At 42.1% G+C, this 18,299-nt stretch overlaps 1 protein-coding gene across 4 annotated transcripts in view; it reads right to left on the reverse strand.

Annotated features, from left to right (window-relative positions):
- Nucleotides 1-3,251: 3,251 nt before the first annotated feature.
- Nucleotides 3,252-18,299, reverse strand: part of znf704 (zinc finger protein 704) — a 47,353-nt gene continuing 32,305 nt past the window's right edge. For all 4 annotated transcript variants that reach the window (XM_086192911.1, XM_086192910.1, XM_086192909.1 and 1 more), the window contains exons 3-9: nt 11,786-11,889; nt 9,615-9,892; nt 6,751-6,851; nt 5,294-5,588; nt 4,411-4,545; nt 4,213-4,304; nt 3,252-3,497 (exon numbers count right to left, since the gene is read on the reverse strand). In XM_086192911.1, coding sequence (XP_086049037.1) covers nt 3,383-3,497; nt 4,213-4,304; nt 4,411-4,545; nt 5,294-5,588; nt 6,751-6,851; nt 9,615-9,892; nt 11,786-11,889 — 1,120 coding nt within the window. In that variant the 3' untranslated portion in view covers nt 3,252-3,382. The remainder of the gene's footprint in view (nt 3,498-4,212; nt 4,305-4,410; nt 4,546-5,293; nt 5,589-6,750; nt 6,852-9,614; nt 9,893-11,785; nt 11,890-18,299) is intronic.

An 18,299-nucleotide genomic window follows, 5' to 3' on the forward strand; every position in this document is an offset into this window, starting at 1 on the left:
AATAAGGGGTTAGTAAAAAAAAAAAAAAAAAGACTGTTCAGACTGAAGCAGAAGCGAGAGGGCGACTAACTTCTGTCTGGACACTTGGTAGACTTGAGGCAGGGTGTTTTTATTTTCATGTTCTACAGCATCACATTGTGTACAGGAAGGAGATGATAGACCAGAGGACACATGGGGAATAGCACCTCAGTTTCTCCGCTGCGGAGGGTGCAGCACCAGTGCAAGTGTGTAGAGTACTCAACGACAGACCCGGGCGGAGTTCCTCTCAAAGCATCTTTGAGCCACTGGCGTTGAATGGAACCAAGATGGTGTCAGTACGACAATGAGGGTCAAGCTGGTCCATAAACAAATCCCAGAGTTGCTTAGCGTTGTCTGAAAAGAGATGTTTCAGAAATATGGCAGCAAAATGTGCTGTGAGACTTTCCTGGTTGAATTTCTGTGTCATATGAGGGACACAACACTGGCCTAGAATCTGAAATTAGCTGCCTGAACTTTAAAGATCCAGTGTTGCCAGAACCTCTGACTGACCTCAACTTGGGACTTGTTTCCTGGACGTACCCTGACTTTTCCACATGCCGACGGAGGGGAAGACCCAAACACAAACACGATGCATGATGGTGAACAAAAGGCAGTGGAAATACAGGAACGCAACCAGCCCATATGATCTGAACCAACACAAACATCTGTGAATCACAAAGTGTTGGCTTGGCTTGTTGGGGGCTTAGCGGGGGACTTGACCTGCATACACTGACAGGAAAACGCCACAGGCTGTTTGATAAAGGTGGAGACCTCCTTGGGAGAAGTGAGTAACGCCTGGAGGGGGGGGCGGCAGAGCACCATGCTTCAGTGGCGGCTTGCATTCTTTGCCTGGGGCTCCTTCACGTTCACATGTAAAACCTTCGAGTGCACACACAGGTGCAAACACCCAAAGACGTCAATCAAACTAATAGCAAGTGGGCCAGTGTGACAATGGGAGAGAAGAATTGGAAATTAGATCAAGGTATTAATCAACTTGGTATTGGATCAACAGCAGCAGCAGCAGCAGCAGCAGCGGTGGCGGCGGAGACGTGAAGGAGCTCCAGGCAGGAGTGTGCGGCGCACTGGAAATAGCTTATCAAGCTAGGCTTGGAGTGAGCAACACGCCTGGGCTCCCTCCCTCCACATTACAATAGCCACAAAAATGTCCTTCAGCAGAACATGAAAACAAAATACAGTATATATATTTATAAGAAACAAACAGAAAGTCAAATCAATGTCTTTTTTGCTTTGAATTTAAACCCCAACGTCTTCTTTCTTCGCGCATATATAGATTTGTTTTCTTTTCTTCAACAATATGCTCACATAATACAATGGCTAATCATTTTTGAGATAATCTAAATATCTTTTAATGAAATATCAACATAATGAAGGGAAGAAGCACGACGATTATTTTCAAGAAAGTGACTTTAAGGCTACCCCTATGTTCAAAACAATAGTAGCAAGAATGGCTGAAACTTACATTATTTTCTTGCACGCTATCGGACCTGACTCGCTCATACGCTGGCAAATGTAACGACGGGGGTCATAAACATGGAGCTCAGAGAAAACACAACCACACGTAGGTGAACAGACAAGAGGATAAAAGAAACAAACATGACAGAGCGACCGCTGTGAAGTAAATAGGCGACTGTGTGAGTTTAATCGCTGGTGTTGGTTTGGGATTTTTCTGGTTTAAACGATCCTGTCAGAGTAACAGAAAGATTTCGGTGTGCATTTAAACACATTTCATATAATTCAGAGAGTAAATGCTGGAACAGAGAGACAAAAAGGCCTGTTGGAGGAAACATTTGTCTTCAATTCAGTACAGCGTAATGAAGCAAGCCTGCAGCTGGTCACCACAAAACTAAAATCTGTAAACGATTAGTGATTTTTTTTATCCCGCGCTTCCAGCCACACACAAATCAGATAACTGCATTATTCTTTTACCACCAGAGCCAAAGCTTTGCTTGCAAGTTGCCAAATGAATGATGCATATTGAACAACAAAGAAGTGACCTCATCAAGTGCTTTTAACTTTTTCCCAATCCCAAACTCTATTATGGACCAGTTAAGGTGAAGGAATGAAAAGAGCAACTCTCTCTAGAAGTAACCACCAATGTACCAAGTGCTCAGATACGCACATACAGTGCAAGTGCCTCACTTTTGGTTTTGAGCCCTCCTCCTTTGGTTAGTTGGTCATCAAATACACCTCACCGCCGTGTGTAACATGGCGTTTGTTTTTTTTTGCTCCCTTTAGGAAGATGTCGATGAGGAGGAGGAGGAGGATGAAGAGGGCGATCTGTCTCTGGTGTAAGATGCTTCTCTCTTACGGCCTCGCACACTGCTGGCTTCTAGCTTCCAGTGCTGTCAGGCAGGTCTTAACACACGCGCTGCAGCAGGTGGTACGTAAACAGTCTCAATTCCCCCCCCCCCCCCCAAAAAAAAAAGAGAGAGAAAGCAAACATCAACAACATGGCACCTTAACAAAATCCAAAAACTTCAAGAAGATAAAGGAGTTTTTGGTTGCAAAGTTGTCATGTGTCATGAAAGAAAGAAGCTGTAGAAAATAGCTGCTGGTTTTTGCTTTCTCTAGAATCGCATCTGATAAAACAAAGAACAAATTAAATGGATAAAAAGTGGGTCTGTTTGATGTGGCGTGGTCCATCTGCTCTCCCTGGCTGTAAATTGGATTCTTTTTTTTTCTTTCTTTCTTTTTTTTTTGCATTGATCATTCACCTTCCTCCTGTTCTCTCTTCCTGTCACCCAGCCCCTCCCGGCTCGGCCGTAAACTCCCTCTGGGGTGGTGAAGGTAGGAACCAGGAGAGGCTGAGAGGTCAGATGTCACCTCCATAAGTCCAGGAATAAAACAAGAGATGAAGAGTTTGAAGGAAGAACAACTTTCCTGTCTTCAAAAACTTCAAAGAGGTCCATTCTTCTTTTGGATTGGAAAAAAAAAGTCTTCCGACGAAACACAAGATCTTCTGGTGGACCCCTTCTTATCTGACTTTTAAAAAGCAGAGCTTTACAAAACATAGAAAGTTGCAACACTGAAACCAAGATAGACCAGATATTCTATTTTTTTACACTGTTTAGCTGCACTGGGAATTCCCTAATGTGGGAATGGTGAGGGCGTACTGGGAATCCTGGAGGGCAATGTAAAAGGTGACGCCGTCATCCTTTGGTTCCTTCCACAGCTGGAATGGTTCAGTGAAGCTGCGGGGGTGGAGCTGAGGCTTGACAGACAGTTGCGATTTTGAGCTGAAGAAAACCAAATGCATGCAAAACGATGCCCCTCCCCCCTTTTCTCTGGCGACAGGCAGCAGGTGCCTGATGGCGTGGCGTGCCTTTGCGTTGGCCGGTTACACTCAATCGGTGAATCTCTGGCAGGCCTTTTTCCAGCGGCAGGCAGTGCACCACATGTCACGGTTCTCCATCCCGTATACCTTGCGGCACTTTTTCCCTTCACCACGCACCTTTCGACTGCAAAAGAGAAAATATAGAGAATATTAACATAGAAAATGGTTCGCCCCAGAGTTTTTATCACATCACACATTTTTCCAACCGCACTATTGGGAGTATGATTGCTCCCAAGAGCTGCTGAGCTTTATTCTGTGCTGCACAGACACGGTAGCATAAGCAAACATTCTAGCAGGAGAACTCGGGGAGCGTAGCCACTCACGTGTTCATCTCCACCACTGCCTTCTGATCCCAGTCTGTTGTGATGGGTCTGTTACCCCTGGTTTCTCCTTGCTACCACTAGTTGGTCCATCAGGGGGAAACCCCATGCCCCCAACAATCAATTCGATCTGTCTTCAGTTTCATGCTGGGCAAATGGATGGGGGGCACCAAACTCCCTCTTCATGTAATCCAGCTATTCCTTTCAGGAATAAAGCTCTTATCTCACATGATCTAATGAGTCCTTCGAGTAGAACCGGGCCACTGGCCCCTGCTGCTAGTGCGCTGTGGCACACATAGTCTCAGTGGGGCCCCATCATGCCCAGCTCACCGGAGCTCACACACACTGACCACACAAGTACTGTTTATCTACTACTTATGGTATTTATTTACTCCTATTAATGGACAAGAAAACTTAAGACCTTTTTAACAAAATTCAATACTCTAAAGGCCTTTAAGACCCTGAGGCAGCTCTGGTGAAGTGTCAGCTAAGAAGCAGTGATCAATGAAGGTCCAGTACCTGAGGGCGGTGGTGGCTCTGGGTGGGGATGAAAGGACGGCAATGGTCTGGGAGCGCTGGTCACTAAAGCCCAGACTTTTACTAGGAGACATCTGAGAAGGGACAGACACATCTGACCTTAATAACAGACCAGTGCTTGTTCTTGTGTGTGCTTGCATGTGTGTGTGTGTGTGTGCACACGCATAAGTGTGTCCTCACCGTGTTCCCAGTGAAAGTGACAGGCGGTGACTGCCAGGAGATGCTAAAGCTGGAGCTGTTGGTGGGCGTGAAGCTGGTGGAAGCTGAGCCAGCCGAGTTACTGCTGCTAGACGGGATGGACACAGGAGCCGTAGCCTGGAGGCAAAGGTCAAAGGTCAAAATGATTGTCACTTCCTATCTGAATGAAGCATGTATGTGGAAGAACTTTTGCTTCTGCTATTGGCTCATTACAATTTTTACATCATTTATTTACTTTTGCCGACTCTAAACTTTAATCACAACTCTGATCAAACACACAAGACTAAGAGGAAGAATGTTCAAACATTTTTTCTTCATAAACAGACCATTTCTATGTTGAATGTGGCAACACACTGCAAATGAATAATCCATTCAGCTCTAATTTGTAAAGAAACAAATGTGAAAAAGTAATTACAATTGTGTGATTACTCGTTTATTTAAACAGCTACTGTGTGGTCCTCCCTTCTTGATCATGGCCTTGAACGAGCTGCGCATAACAATTGTTATGTCTGGATAATTGTCATGTATTTGTATATTGTAAATGACCTCTCCAAGGCCACCAGCAGTACCATCATACCCCACCAGGGGGCTACAGCCCTGACAATCTCTACTTTAAATGCAGAATTACAGGAAGGACAATTCTTTCATTAGATTGTTAATGAAGCTCAGACAGGATAACATAACAGCAGAGGTGGAGATTTTGATTATATATGGTATTTAGAATCTTTGGCATCATCCACCAGCAATGAAATGGTCTGCTGCAGTGATATCACTGTTGTGACATCATTTGTTTCTAGTAAACACAGTAAAAGCAGAATGACCTCGAGGCAGAGGAACAGTGTGTAATGAGACATGAGGTGCTGACCTGGTAGGCGTGGTCCGTGTGGATGAGGTAGAGTGCGCTGGGCGCAGAGCGGCTAAGCGGGGTGGTGCTGCCAGCATGAGGCTCCTTGGTGTCGGAGGACGGCGGAGGTCTGTGGGAGTCCGACAGCTGGCTGAGAGGGGGGAGAGGACAAGGTGGAGGAGGAGGGGGAGAGAGGACGGAGGGCGACACAGGGGACAGGCTGCTCAGCCCGTCTGCCACTGAGTCCGTGTTGAGCTTGATCTCTGTGTAGTAGAAATCCTCCTCACCGTCACTGCAGTCTGAGTCACAGTTCCGCCTGGAAACATAGAGGATGCAGACAGTGAGGGGTGAAGGAGGGAGGGAGGGAGGGAGGAGAAGGACAAGTGGGTCACAAATTAAAGGAAAAAGCAACATGAGATTTCTTCTGAAGTTTTTGGGCCACCAAGAGCTGCCAGAACAGCATCTGTGCTTTCCAGCACTGATTTTATAAGACTCTGGGTCTCTACTGGTGGGATGATCACGATTCTTCCAAAAGGTATTCCATCTTTGGCTTTAAGATGATTGTGATGAAGAGCACAGCCAGTCCAGAATCACCTGTTGGTGTTTGTTATGATATCTGGAGTCAGGCTTTCTTCCATCAAAATCAAGCACTTTTATGAGTCTTCAAGGAAGAGTTTCAGGCTTTTCCGGCACTTTACAGCTGTGGTGGACAAAAAAAAAATCTCCATGTGTCCAAACTATTTGATACCAAATCAAGGTATGCTGTGGGGCTTCCATTATAAAGGTCTTGCCGTCTTGTGTATCTTGGAAAGATTTTGACCATTTGTACGAGTTCTCAAGTGGTTAAAACAATGTAAAAAAAAATCAACTGTTGCAACACCTGATGAGACACAAACGCACATGGGAATGGCCATAATATACCTCTTTCATCATGTGTCTTACACGTATGCATGAAACATTCACAATTTTAACCGGTGGTGACCAAAAAAACACATTTATTACAGAATTATGACGAGAGACATTGCTGATCTCAGCTTTCAGACAATGCCCAACACCTACTGTTGCCCTGCAATCTTGCCCTAAGAACCTTTATTCTCTCCTGCATTGTCTTGAGTTTTTTTCACTTTATCACCAGTAATGAGTTTGTTTGGGAATATTAAAAGTGTGGAATGAACTGCAAAAATGTTGGAACGCAGTCACACGTGGCCTCTGACCTGGTTCAAAATTGACGTCATTCCTTCAGCCAACAAAATGCTATCATGGGCAGTGAATCAGTGACTTCAGGCTAATTGAATGTCAGTATAAATGTGCGATACATCTGATATGATTGTTCTCCGCCTCACTCATTTTCTCTCAACTCTAGCCTGAGCATGTTAGAGCCATGATTAACCATCAGCCATTAATTTGGTGTTTTGACAACCATATTGTTTAGAGTGAGTGAGGTGTGTGTGTGTGTGTGTGTTGCATTGGCGTCTTACCCCAGGTGGATGGTGCGAATGTGTCTCTGGATGCCAGCAGCAGTACTCAGCACTTTGCCGCAGTTCTTCCACAGGCACTTGAACATCACCTTCATGGAGTTCTGTGTAGAACAAACATGACAGCTGCTACAGTCGCCAGCAGACAGGATCACGCCACTCCAAGGCTGACTGGTCTGAGGCCAAAGAAAGATTAGCTAATTGTTTGTTTGTTTTTTTGTCCTTGTTTCATGGATATGAATTTGGCAATAAGCAACGTCAAACCCAATGTGCCTTTATAATCACAAGACTCCTTTAACGTTTTGTTTGAAATCAAGGTTCAAGGAAAATATAAACTAAATTTCCTTTTTTGTCTTTTCACTGAGACTTTTTGTAACTCTCTAAACAACACCACAGTACCTTAAGACTAATGTTTGTTATACCATCTATGACTGCAAGTACACAAGAGTCTGGGAGGGTCTGCATGATTTCAACTTTGACTTTATTTCAGGCATTCAACTTGAGACGAAGGACCAGGAGGATCAGCATTGCTTATTTCTGCATCCTCCAAAAGCTGAACATGCAAAATTGGAACCCAAAATTATTGTAAAGACATTTTCATGAACACTTTGATGGAGGAGCAGAGAGAGGCCAAATAACAATTTTTTTCTAGTCGTGAGGTGGCAAAGCTCCAACATCTTTTGTCTGAAATACTGTAATTACCCCGCCGGCCTCCTAGCGAGACTGTGTTGTTTATCATGGAGTGGAAATCCCTGTGAGCGTTCTCTCTGCCCTCCCGCTCCCCCACTTGGAGCAGCTATAAATGGTCTTATAGGCCCGTCTATCAAACTATTGTTGAGGGCACTGATTTAATTTTGACATGTCCCCCCCCCTTTTCAGAAATGCACAACAATAATCTGTCCCCCGTGCATTGTTTTTTTCTTTGGCTAACAAAAGCTTGCTGAGTGTGTGGCTGAGTGTGAGTGTGTGTGTGTGTCTTTTTAAAGAAGGCTTTCACTATTAATTAAATGGGGGGCTCCAAATGGTGTTGTCTTGCCAAGATAGAAATGAGAGCACAGACCAAGAGTGTAGATAATTTCCTGTGAAACCTTTACGTTGCTCTAATAGTGTGTGTGAGTGTTTATTTACATGCGCTATATTGAGAGTTTTTTTTCCTCTCCATCGACGCTCCGTCTCTTTCTCCGGTGATTCCTGTTACTTCCCCTTTAATTCTTGATTATACTTCTCTCTACCTAACATCTAGATGTCTTTCTCTCTTCGTTCCCATGCCCTTCACTGTGATAAGTCCTCAATAAATACAATAATATGGAGCTCATCTGAGTTTTTCATATCGATTGGGAGAGCAGGCATGATCTTTATGTTTGCTGTAGCAAGTATTAGATCATTATTGACGTTGCTGAGCGGCTGCATTTGAAGACTGCGAAGTAATTATGAAGGGCAAATGTCTGGGGAAGACACACACAGACACACACACACACACCTCCAGAGCCAGTGGAGACAAAGGAAGAGAGGAGGTGGGGAAGAAAAGGGGAGACTGAATGGGGAGAAGGATGGATGATACTGACAGTAAAAACTAGCAATAAGGACCACTGATAAGGATGAAGGGATGGAGGGAGAGAGCAAAGCAATATACATCTGAGAAAATAATGAGAGTGACACTGAGCTGAGGATGTGATGAGCTGTCAGCGCTGTGCAGAAATGAGAAGGGCTAAAATGATGAGTGAGTTTAAGTGTTGTGCTCACAACACCTGGGTAACAAAGACAAAACCACGTCAGGGGCAAAAGGTTCTGTGTTCTTTTCTTGTCCCATCTCTATCTCTGTCTTATCAGTCAGTAGGAATTTGCACAGCATCCATTACCTCTTAATATCAGTGGGTGGTGGAGGGAAGCTGCTGCAGCTTGTGGAGATCTGACAGAATCGCCAATGACGCTGTCCCTGCTCTGACCCTGTTTTTATTGAGATCTCACAGCTATCAGAGGATCTGAAGCCGTTTTCTTAGAAATATGCGACTCCGTCACAAGCCCACGCAGTTAAAACAAGAAACCCCTAACAGTGATGTCCTTAAACTGTCGAGGTCTCACGTGGTCATGACAGCAATCGTTTTTGTTCCTGAGAAACCCAGTTACACCACGCAGAGGTTGTTTTCATTTTGTCATAAAACTAAAACTAAAAAATAAGTCTTCATTCACATAACAGCAAAGCAGCACAATGAGAAGAAGACAGAAATGAGGAAGAAAGCATCCAATAAAAGCTCACTGTCCATCAAACAGTCTCATGCATCCTGCTTATTCCAATAAAGGAGAACAGCACTGAATGTTAGAGATGGGACAAAATACCAATATTGCAATATATATTCATATTTTTCCTTGCACAAGATACACTAGTGCCAAAATCAATATTTTTGTCAAAGAAGCTGGTGTTACAATTGGAGCGCACGTCACCATTTTGTGTTATCATTGTGACAAAGTCTTTCCTGAACATACGCCTACCATTGGTCATTCCTTTCATCCTCCTTTAAACTCATTTATTGTATGAATGTTGATTAAATGGCTTAGAACTGATCCTCATTCTATTCTACCAGAAAAAGTTGAATGACTAAACTAAAGCCCAGTCGGGTGGAGGGAAGAAGGGGACAGAGCTACGCTCCACCACTGACCCCTCAGGGATGGTTCCTTTTTCATTTACACGAGGAGGTTTAGCCTTGGTTCAAAATGGAGACAAATATTTAGAAGGTCATTGCTGACATAAACATCAGATTAGAGTGCCAGCCTGGAATTGTATCATTAAATGATTTTTTAAAATTTATGTTAATGTTGCCTTCAAAGATGGACTCGCTTTTATAATGACAGGTGCCAGCAGGACTCACCTTGCGCTTGCGAGGGATGGGCTCATCGAAAAGCAGGCTGCTGCCATCCTGCTCATCCAGGCAGGGGTCTTCAGGCCCTGCAGGACCAGGCCCCACGCCACCAAGGCTGGGCACACGGAAAGGCTTGAAGCTGTCTGCGGAGAGTGGTGGGGAAGGTGTGGAAGGGTTGGACTGGTCACTGGGGGCAGACCAGCTCCAGTAGCCTCCTGAGGAGCTGTTGCTAGAGGGCGTGAAGGGACCAGCTGAGCCGTTGTCCTTCCACGATCCACTCAGACCCTCTGAGAAGAAAGAAGTGAGGGGGTGGAGAGAGAGAGAGAGAGAGAGTGTCAAACTAACAATAAATCCGACTTCTTGAGTCATATTTGTAAATAATTCAAGAGCAGCAATACATGAAGGTGTTTCCTCTGTTCATGATGGGAGATCCAGACATTCAATTAAGTTCAGACAGCTTTATTTGCACTTCACACAAAAAGAGGCTCCTGGAGCTTCTGTTGACTGTGACACAAGAAAATAAAGGTTACACTCCTGTACTGGGATCCCGCAGAGACCATTCCAAGGTCTTCCTTGTTTCTTTAGATCTAAGAAATGTTTCTTGTAAATATCAGCTACAAAAGAAATTTCACTTTGTGAAGATGTGGGCTTGGGGAAACTTCAGAGTACTTTTGACAACATGTTTTTTCGCGTGTGATAGAGACTTAAGAACAGACCCAGTTTGGTTTAGAGAGGCTGATTCTAGGTGCAGGTGCAGGTGTGTGTGTGTGTGTGTGTGTGTGTGTGTGTGTGTGTGTGTGTGTGTGTGTGTGTGTGTTTTGGTACACACAAGACAAAGTGGCTCACCGGCAACAAGAATCTGCTCTGATATACATTTGCTTTTGTGGTACCAAAAAGCAAATTTTTCACAAGGAGTGATTTCAAGATTCACACTTAAATGCTAAAGAAAGTCTTGACGAGAACGGCAGTCAGAGGCATAAGAAATAGGATCTTTTGATCCGTTCCCAATTATGCCATGAACTGTTGTCACGCTCTTTGATTTAAATGACAAACTGTGACTTCCGCAACGTGCAAAATTATCCTTTAAATTGACAGACATCACATGTAGTTCTTCACAATTTAAATCTGATCAAAGGATCATATGTCTCTCACCATCATCTACCGTTCATATCTTTTGTTTTGCACAGTCTCATGGGATTCTCTAGTCTTCGAACTCTCATGTGACTCAGGCTAGACTGCATGAAGCAGGAATGTGTGCTGATGTTAAAGCCCACTGAGTGTACGTGGGTGTGTCATTAACATGTGTACATGAAGACAAAACTGCTGGGTTGGTATTTAAAACCCGGTTTGTGCATGTGTGGATGATGTATGTGATTTAACATTTGACTTGGTGTGTGTGAGTGACAGTGATAACATGTTCACAGTGGTTGGAGAGTTGCCTGCATGTCTGCTCAGCTGAATGGTCGCTCGACTATCTAAGCAGAAGCGGGTGATGGCAGTCATTGGGCACTTTGGATTTCCGCCACTGCGTGGAGCGGCAGAGATCCAGATTCATCGTGCTTTTCTGTGGATTTGCAGAATTCTGCTCATTGATGAGAGAATCCCCGAGCACTGCAGGTGGCTGTAATTTATCCAACTAAGCTTCCACATGCATTCATACGATAACAGCTGGGAGGAAATGAGAAGTAGCGGAACATACACATCAAGGCTTAGGCTGAGCTGCTTTTTTTCTGTTAACCTTTCATTTATTATAAATCAATTTATATTTAACTCAAGCTGAGATGAAAAAAAGACTTTTTAACCCTTTTAGTTCAAATCCTTGGTGACATTATTCACCTATTCAATAATATATGAAAAAATTCATTTTCTTTGTATTTTTGAAGTAAAATTCAAATTTCCTTTAAGACATAAAAAAAAAAAAAAAAAAGCCATTTGGAAAGATGAGGGGTTCCGGGATCCCATCAGCAAAGACCGCCAATGAGTCATCTAACATTCAGTCTGGATACGCCCAATTTTCAGCATTACAATCAAATTCCTCCCATTATTTCCTGCCATACTATCCTACGTCACTTTTCAATACGTCAGAATTCAGTTGTTAGACACTTGAAAAGCAGTTTAAGCTAGACTTTAGGGGCCTCTTGGTGTCACAGGGTTGTCACTTCATCTATTTTTTTACTCACCGCTGACTTTGACAGGTGGACTCCTGACCAGAGGACTGGTGGAGAGACTTGTCAGCACCATGGCAGCGGTCACCTTGTCCATGTCTACTTCCTCCTCTGACCGTCTGTCAAACAAAAAACACAAAACAAAGTTGAGTTACAGACCAAAAACTCAATGGTGGTTTTCGTGTGTCAGTACTAAAACAGATGGCTCCAGTCAAAAAGAAACCTGCTATGAAAAGAAGGTAGAAACAAAAATCTCTCAGCTTGCTGTGACTGTGACATGAGCTGCTAATTGCCTTCAAGTTTTGTATTTTTGTCTTTTATAAGTAAATGATGCAATCAGCCAGACAGACAATTAAAGACGCCATTAGAAAAATCAACAGCTAAAATGTCAGAGTGCGAAACAAAGACTAAAAACATTGAGCTTTCTTGTGCACTATACCATTTGTTTTACAAATACAAACATCAGGCTTGTGCTGCACAGTACACACAGACACACACAAGATCATAACACACGTATTTGTCTCTGCTAATTAGTTTCCAGCAAAGACGGGCATCTTAATCCTCTCCCATGTTTTCTTCGGAGAGAGGCAATGCCTGTGATCAAAGCGATGTCAATAGCTTTATCACTGACAGTCTACCTATATAACATGCTCACTATTAATGCAACAAGCAGTGTGTGAATGTGTGTGCATGTGTGTGTGTGTGTGTGTGTTTTGTCCTTGTGTGAGCAAGACTTTGATGCCGTGCAAAGACTAAATGATCAAAGTCGGTTCCATTACAATGATGAAATCTTCCACTGGCTTGGAAAAACATGACAACTTCTGAGATCAAACAGTAAACTATACAGCATTTTAATTGGTAGACGTACAGACAACGAACAGATGAAATAAACAAGTCTCCCTACTCTCCACTACTTGTCACCTGTAACAATGAGTAACCACTTAGCAGTGAGAGGTTTGTTTGAGTTAACGTGAGAAAAATATATACTTGGTGTCTCTGGTCATGGTTTTTCTTTTTCATACCTATATGCATTCAGTAGTATACAAAATAATATCTGTCAAAAATGGCAATTATGTTGTTATTTGCCTGCCACAAAGTGTGTTAAGCTGCACTTGGCAAATTCAGGCAAAGTAATTTAACATGAGCAAAACATTCGCATTCATGAGCAGCTGGTCTCCATGGCATCAACAGAAAAGTTCCATAAATATCAGATCTATCCCTTGGATGATTAAAGCACAAATGTCCACTGCATAAACAATTTGCAGAAATAAAGGAGGAAAAAAGTTGTCTTGCATCTAACATACCAATCTGGGCCCAAACATGACTCAGCTGAAAATAAGAATAAAACGAGGCAAGGCGGTCAGGGAAGTGACCACAAAACCAGAAACCACAGGATCTGTCTCAACCCTGGAACAGAAGTAAAAACAGCCTACTGGTGTTTGCAATTGCAAAAACAAGGTGAAAGGTTGAGAGCAAAGAACATCAAATTAAAATAAATATTCAACTCCTAAGTTGTCTTGCAATTTACTGTCTGTCTCAACCCTTGGGAGGTGACGGACATAAAAAAAAAAAAAAAAAAAAAATCCCTCAAGCATAACCGCCTTTTACTGGACCAACAATTTGTGCTCCGACTTGAACCCTGACACACAAACGCAAAAACAACACCAGGGAGGCTTAAAAACAACACCATTTAACTTGTGGTGCAGACAAGGCTTAAACATGGCTCCAAATCCTTGTATAGCACTGTACTAAAGGTGGAGGGTAGTCGACTCACCCTGGTCTTGAATCCGAGTCCTTGACCATTCGCTGGCATAGCAGCTAAAGAACAACTTATTCTGTTTGTACGCTTGCTTTCAATATGTTTTTTTTTTAAGGATGCTACCCAAGTACACTTTCACTGATATCAGTAGCTTAAGAAAAATCCAGAGACAAACTAATAAGACATTTCAAAGCTGTCCTGTGTTACACAAAAAAAAATTATATATGTGTGTGTGTGTGTGTTTGTGTGTGTGTGTGTGTGTGTGTGTGTGTGTTTAAAACTAATATTTGTTTATTTCAATTTAAATTTCCTCTGGGAAACAGTGAAATCAATCTTATCTTATCTTATCTTTCTTTTTTTGTTAAAAGGTAGTAAACAACATTAATATTAAAATTTAATTTGATCTGTAACAGAAGTCAACAGGAGCTGGATCTGATCTAGAAATAGAACACCCAAACAACAGCAACACATTCATAAATAACAATACTTCTGTGTCAATTAGTTTTGCGATGGCTCTGCTGTCTTGTATAAATTACAGCTCCTAAATCAAAGGAGGAACTATTAAAGAGCATTTACAGAGAAGATGGAGAAGTTGATGTCAGGAAGAAGGAAGCCGAAGAAGAGAAGAGTAGAGAAGAGTAGAGAAGAGTAGAGAAGAGAAGAGAAGAGAAGAGAAGAGAAGAGAAGAGAAGAGAAGAGTAGAGAAGAGAAGAGAAGAGAAGAGAAGAGAAGAGAAGAGAAGAGTAGAGAATAGAAGAGAAGAGTAGAGTAGAGTAGAGAAGAGAATAGAAGAGTAGAGTAGAGAAGAGAAGAGAATAGAAGAGAAGAGTAGAGTAGAGTAGAGAATAGAAGAGAAGAGTAGAGTAGAGTAGAGAAGAGAAGAGTAGAGTAGAGAAGAGAATAGAAGAGAAGAGTAGAGTAGAGTAGAGTAGAGAAGAGAAGAGAGGAGTAGAGATTAGAAGAGTAGAGTAGAGTAGAGTAGAGAATAGAAGAGTAGAGTAGAGAAGAGAAGAGAAGAGAAGAAAAGAGTAGAGAAGGGAAGAGAAGAGAAGAGAAGAGAAGAGGAGAAGAGTAGAGAATAGAAGAGTAGAGTAGAGTAGAGAAGAGAATAGAAGAGAAGAGTAGAGTAGAGTAGAGAAGAGAAGAGAAGAGTAGAGATTAGAAGAGTAGAGTAGAGTAGAGTAGAGTAGAGTAGAGAAGAGAATAGAAGAGTAGAGAATAGAAGAGAAGAGTAGAGTAGAGAAGAGAAGAGGAGAAGAGAAGAGTAGAGTAGAGTAGAGAAGAGAAGACAAGAGAAGAGTAGAGATTAGAAGAGTAGAGTAGAGTAGAGTAGAGAAGAGAAGAGTAGAGTAGAGAATAGAAGAGAAGAGTAGAGTAGAGGAGAAAAGAGAAGAGAAGAGAAGAAAAGAGCGATGGCCAACAAAGAAACATTAGCTGATGTCTAATTTATTACCTCCTCCGCTGTTGAATATGATGTCATTACAGCCTCCACATAAATCATGGAATGGAGCTGTACACTTTTACCCATAACCCCCCATCCTATGGCGCTGTAAAACTACTTCCTGGTCACCTTGGGAAGCCATCATGTGACTGTAGATATAATCTCCATGGCAACGGTGACAGACAATAATTACGCGGTGCTTTGTCTGTCTTGAAATATGAAAGAGTAAATCTGAGAGAAAACACATTAGGGGACTAATAATTAAGATGTGATGTATGAGAGAGAGTGAGAGGGAGAGCTGGAAGGGGACTTTCATTGTCATTAGTGGTCTTATCGACCTAACTTCCCATCCAAGTGCTTATTGTGACTAATTAACACAGGCCAAAAGAGCACGCGTGTGAGTGTGAGTGTGTGTGTGTTAGAGTGATTGTTAAAATATATGATACATGTGACACAGGAGACATCGTGTGATGGTTAATGGTTTAGTAAGTGAATTCTGATAAATGAGTTTCATATGTTGGCAAGTGTGTGTGTGTGTGTGTGTGTGTGTGTGTGTGTGTGTGTGTGTGAGAGAGAGAGAGAGAGAGAGAGAGAGAGAGAGAGAGAGAGAGAGAGAGAGAGAGAGAGAGAGAGAGAGAGAGAGAGAGAGAGAGAGAGAGAGAGAGAGAGAGAGAGAGAGATGGTTACGTTTCAATATTCTCACTTCCCTAACTTGCAATAAAACATCTTCACCATCTTGGACCCCTGAGGCTTCCTAAAAGGAACATTATTATGGACCTATTGGCTCCATAAACAGAAAACTAGTGAGAAGGTAAACAGCTTGTTTGCTAATGCGGATTACATGAAACAGATTCATGTAATTTCACGGTGCCGCTGGCTATTCATAAATTGGAAATGAGTTTATCTTAAGGGGCCAGACAGGTTGCCATAAATGGCATCAAGGTTATTAATGCCTTTAAATACCAGCAAGGTTTTTTTTTTTTTTAAATGACCTACAATGAAGCTAATTTGCTCTTTTTTAAATTTACCTATTTTGCATATAGCAGCATAAACATCTGATTTTTAACCAGCATCTAAGCTTCAATATTCAAAAATGCAAGAACGCAACGCCTCCTTGAGGGATGCAGGAATGAGTTCTACAACCTGCCGAGTGTATAACATACAGGAAAAGACAAACTGGTAACTAGGGAACTCAGGCTTCCTGTGCATTTACAATGTTATGGTGTCCTCAAGCTATTCAGACCACCTTATAAACACAACACAGGTGAGCAGACTACCATCGTCAACACATGAATTAAGAAAAAAAAGAATGTTGGCCATGTATTACTGAACCACTGAAAAGCTTGTGTATTCTTCTGGTTCTCACCAGACGTAAGATTAGTTGGGATTCCCCCTCTGAGTGAGGAGATTCAAGTAAAACAACAGCTCCCTCTTCAGGGGTTCTGATGGGTTTGGTGGGCTGTTGGCCAATCTGCTAAGGGGCTCTGTCAGTGTGTGTTGAAACTTGTACTTCCTTCCTAACATGTGCCAAATCCCTTTTAAGTGGATTCAACAGAACAAAAGGGCCAAGAAAGGAACAGGTAAGTTGGGGGGTTGAGTGTGAGTCTGAGGCCAGCTTACCATCGTTGTGGGGGACGGGCAGTGTCCAGTTTCAAGCAAAACACGGGCCGGTAGAAGGACAATAACAAGGGTTTAAGTTACTGCAGCTAGTTGGACAGGTAGAAGGGATCCGATGAAATATGGGTCTGTCTTTTTTCAACACATTTTAAGGTTAGCTTGAAGTTTCAGACAGAAATATGCATGAGGGGGCTGTTATTTCGATGTCATAAAATTCAAAACTCAGTCTCCAGAAAAATCAGTGAACAGCCATTTTATTCTGATTTGACCACATTATAAGAAACATTTTCCCCCCTTAATTTAAAAAAAACAAAAACATTTCACAACATCCAGCTCAACAGCGAAAACAACAATATTACTGCCAACAATTTTTATAATCTACAAGTCATTTCAGGCTTTTTTAAGCAAAAATGTCAACACGGCAAATGAAGCATTTGTTGGCTCAAGGCTTTTAGAAGATAAGGACTTGCTACTTTTTTGTCATTCGTGAAAGTAATTGAAGAGGATTGGATTTTAGACTGATTGATGGACAAAAGAGCAATCTGAACACAACAACTTGGGCTCTGGGATGAGTTGTTTTTTGTTTTTTTACTTTTTCACTGACATTTTATGGTCCAAAATAATTAATTGTGAAAATAAAAAGCCTACAGTAATACATTAGTGACATAAATAATTGTTTCAATCCTAATTGGAACACTTTTGTTGAACGAGATCAAATGCATGGAATATCTAACAGAGATTGCAAAAAGAAGGATGTGGATATTACCTTCTGAGCACTGTGTGACATTTGAATACGAGGGGAAAGAAATGACTAATATGCACTGAAGTGATGAATATAGACCGACCTTTGTAAACAAACCTTCAGGATCTTTTCACTCTCATAGTAGACCTTGTACTTCAATACCAGCTTTGATATGGACTGAATGAATGAGAAAATTAAATAGGGCGTCTGGCTCTGTAAGGCTGGCTCGGCAGAAACTCTGTGCTTATTTTATTTTAGTTCAGCTTATTTCGTTCATTTTAGTTGAGTTTATTTTATTCATTTATCAAAATGAACCGATACATTTGCATTCTTTTTTCCACATTTTCTTAGCATTTGGAAATGTTTGGCATTGGGACGGAAACCCGACTACTGCAGCAGGTGGGATGGCTCATTAGCAGTAGTAAAACACGGGGGGGGGGGGGGGGGGGGTAATCACACACTGTCACTGCCAACCAAAAGTAATTCAGTTCACTACATCAACATCAATTGACTACAAAAATCTGTTAAAAAAAAAAGATTTTAAGAGCGTGGGAAGCTTATGAACAAATCCTGCCTCAGAGACCAGCATTTCTAACTGCTTATCGTAAAACATTTGGCTGCAGACGTCATCTAAACATCCCTCCACTTACAGCTAAAGAGAGAAAAGTTCTGTCCAGACTGAGTCAACAAAAACGATCACATTCTTGTCAACTTTCACATGTAGCCACACTGCAAACCAACGACTACGTTCTTTTTAAAAAAAAAAATTAACTTGTTCCCAAACGTCCTGGGATGAAATATTTTGAGGTCAAACTTTTTGCATGCAAACATGAACAAATCCCAGGTGGCTTTAGTTTCTGTAATGAAAATCAATGAATCCATTCTAATGAAGGGAGCTGAATGGTGTGATGGATTACAGGAATTCCCCTGAAACACAGGCTGAAGACGCCTAGCACACCTCTCACTCCTA

Source organism: Aulostomus chinensis, chromosome 22 (genome assembly GCF_037954235.1).
Source record: "Aulostomus chinensis isolate RoL2024-O1b breed Wild chromosome 22, RoL_Achi_v1.0, whole genome shotgun sequence".
NCBI classification, from domain to species: domain Eukaryota; kingdom Metazoa; phylum Chordata; class Actinopteri; order Syngnathiformes; family Aulostomidae; genus Aulostomus; species Aulostomus chinensis.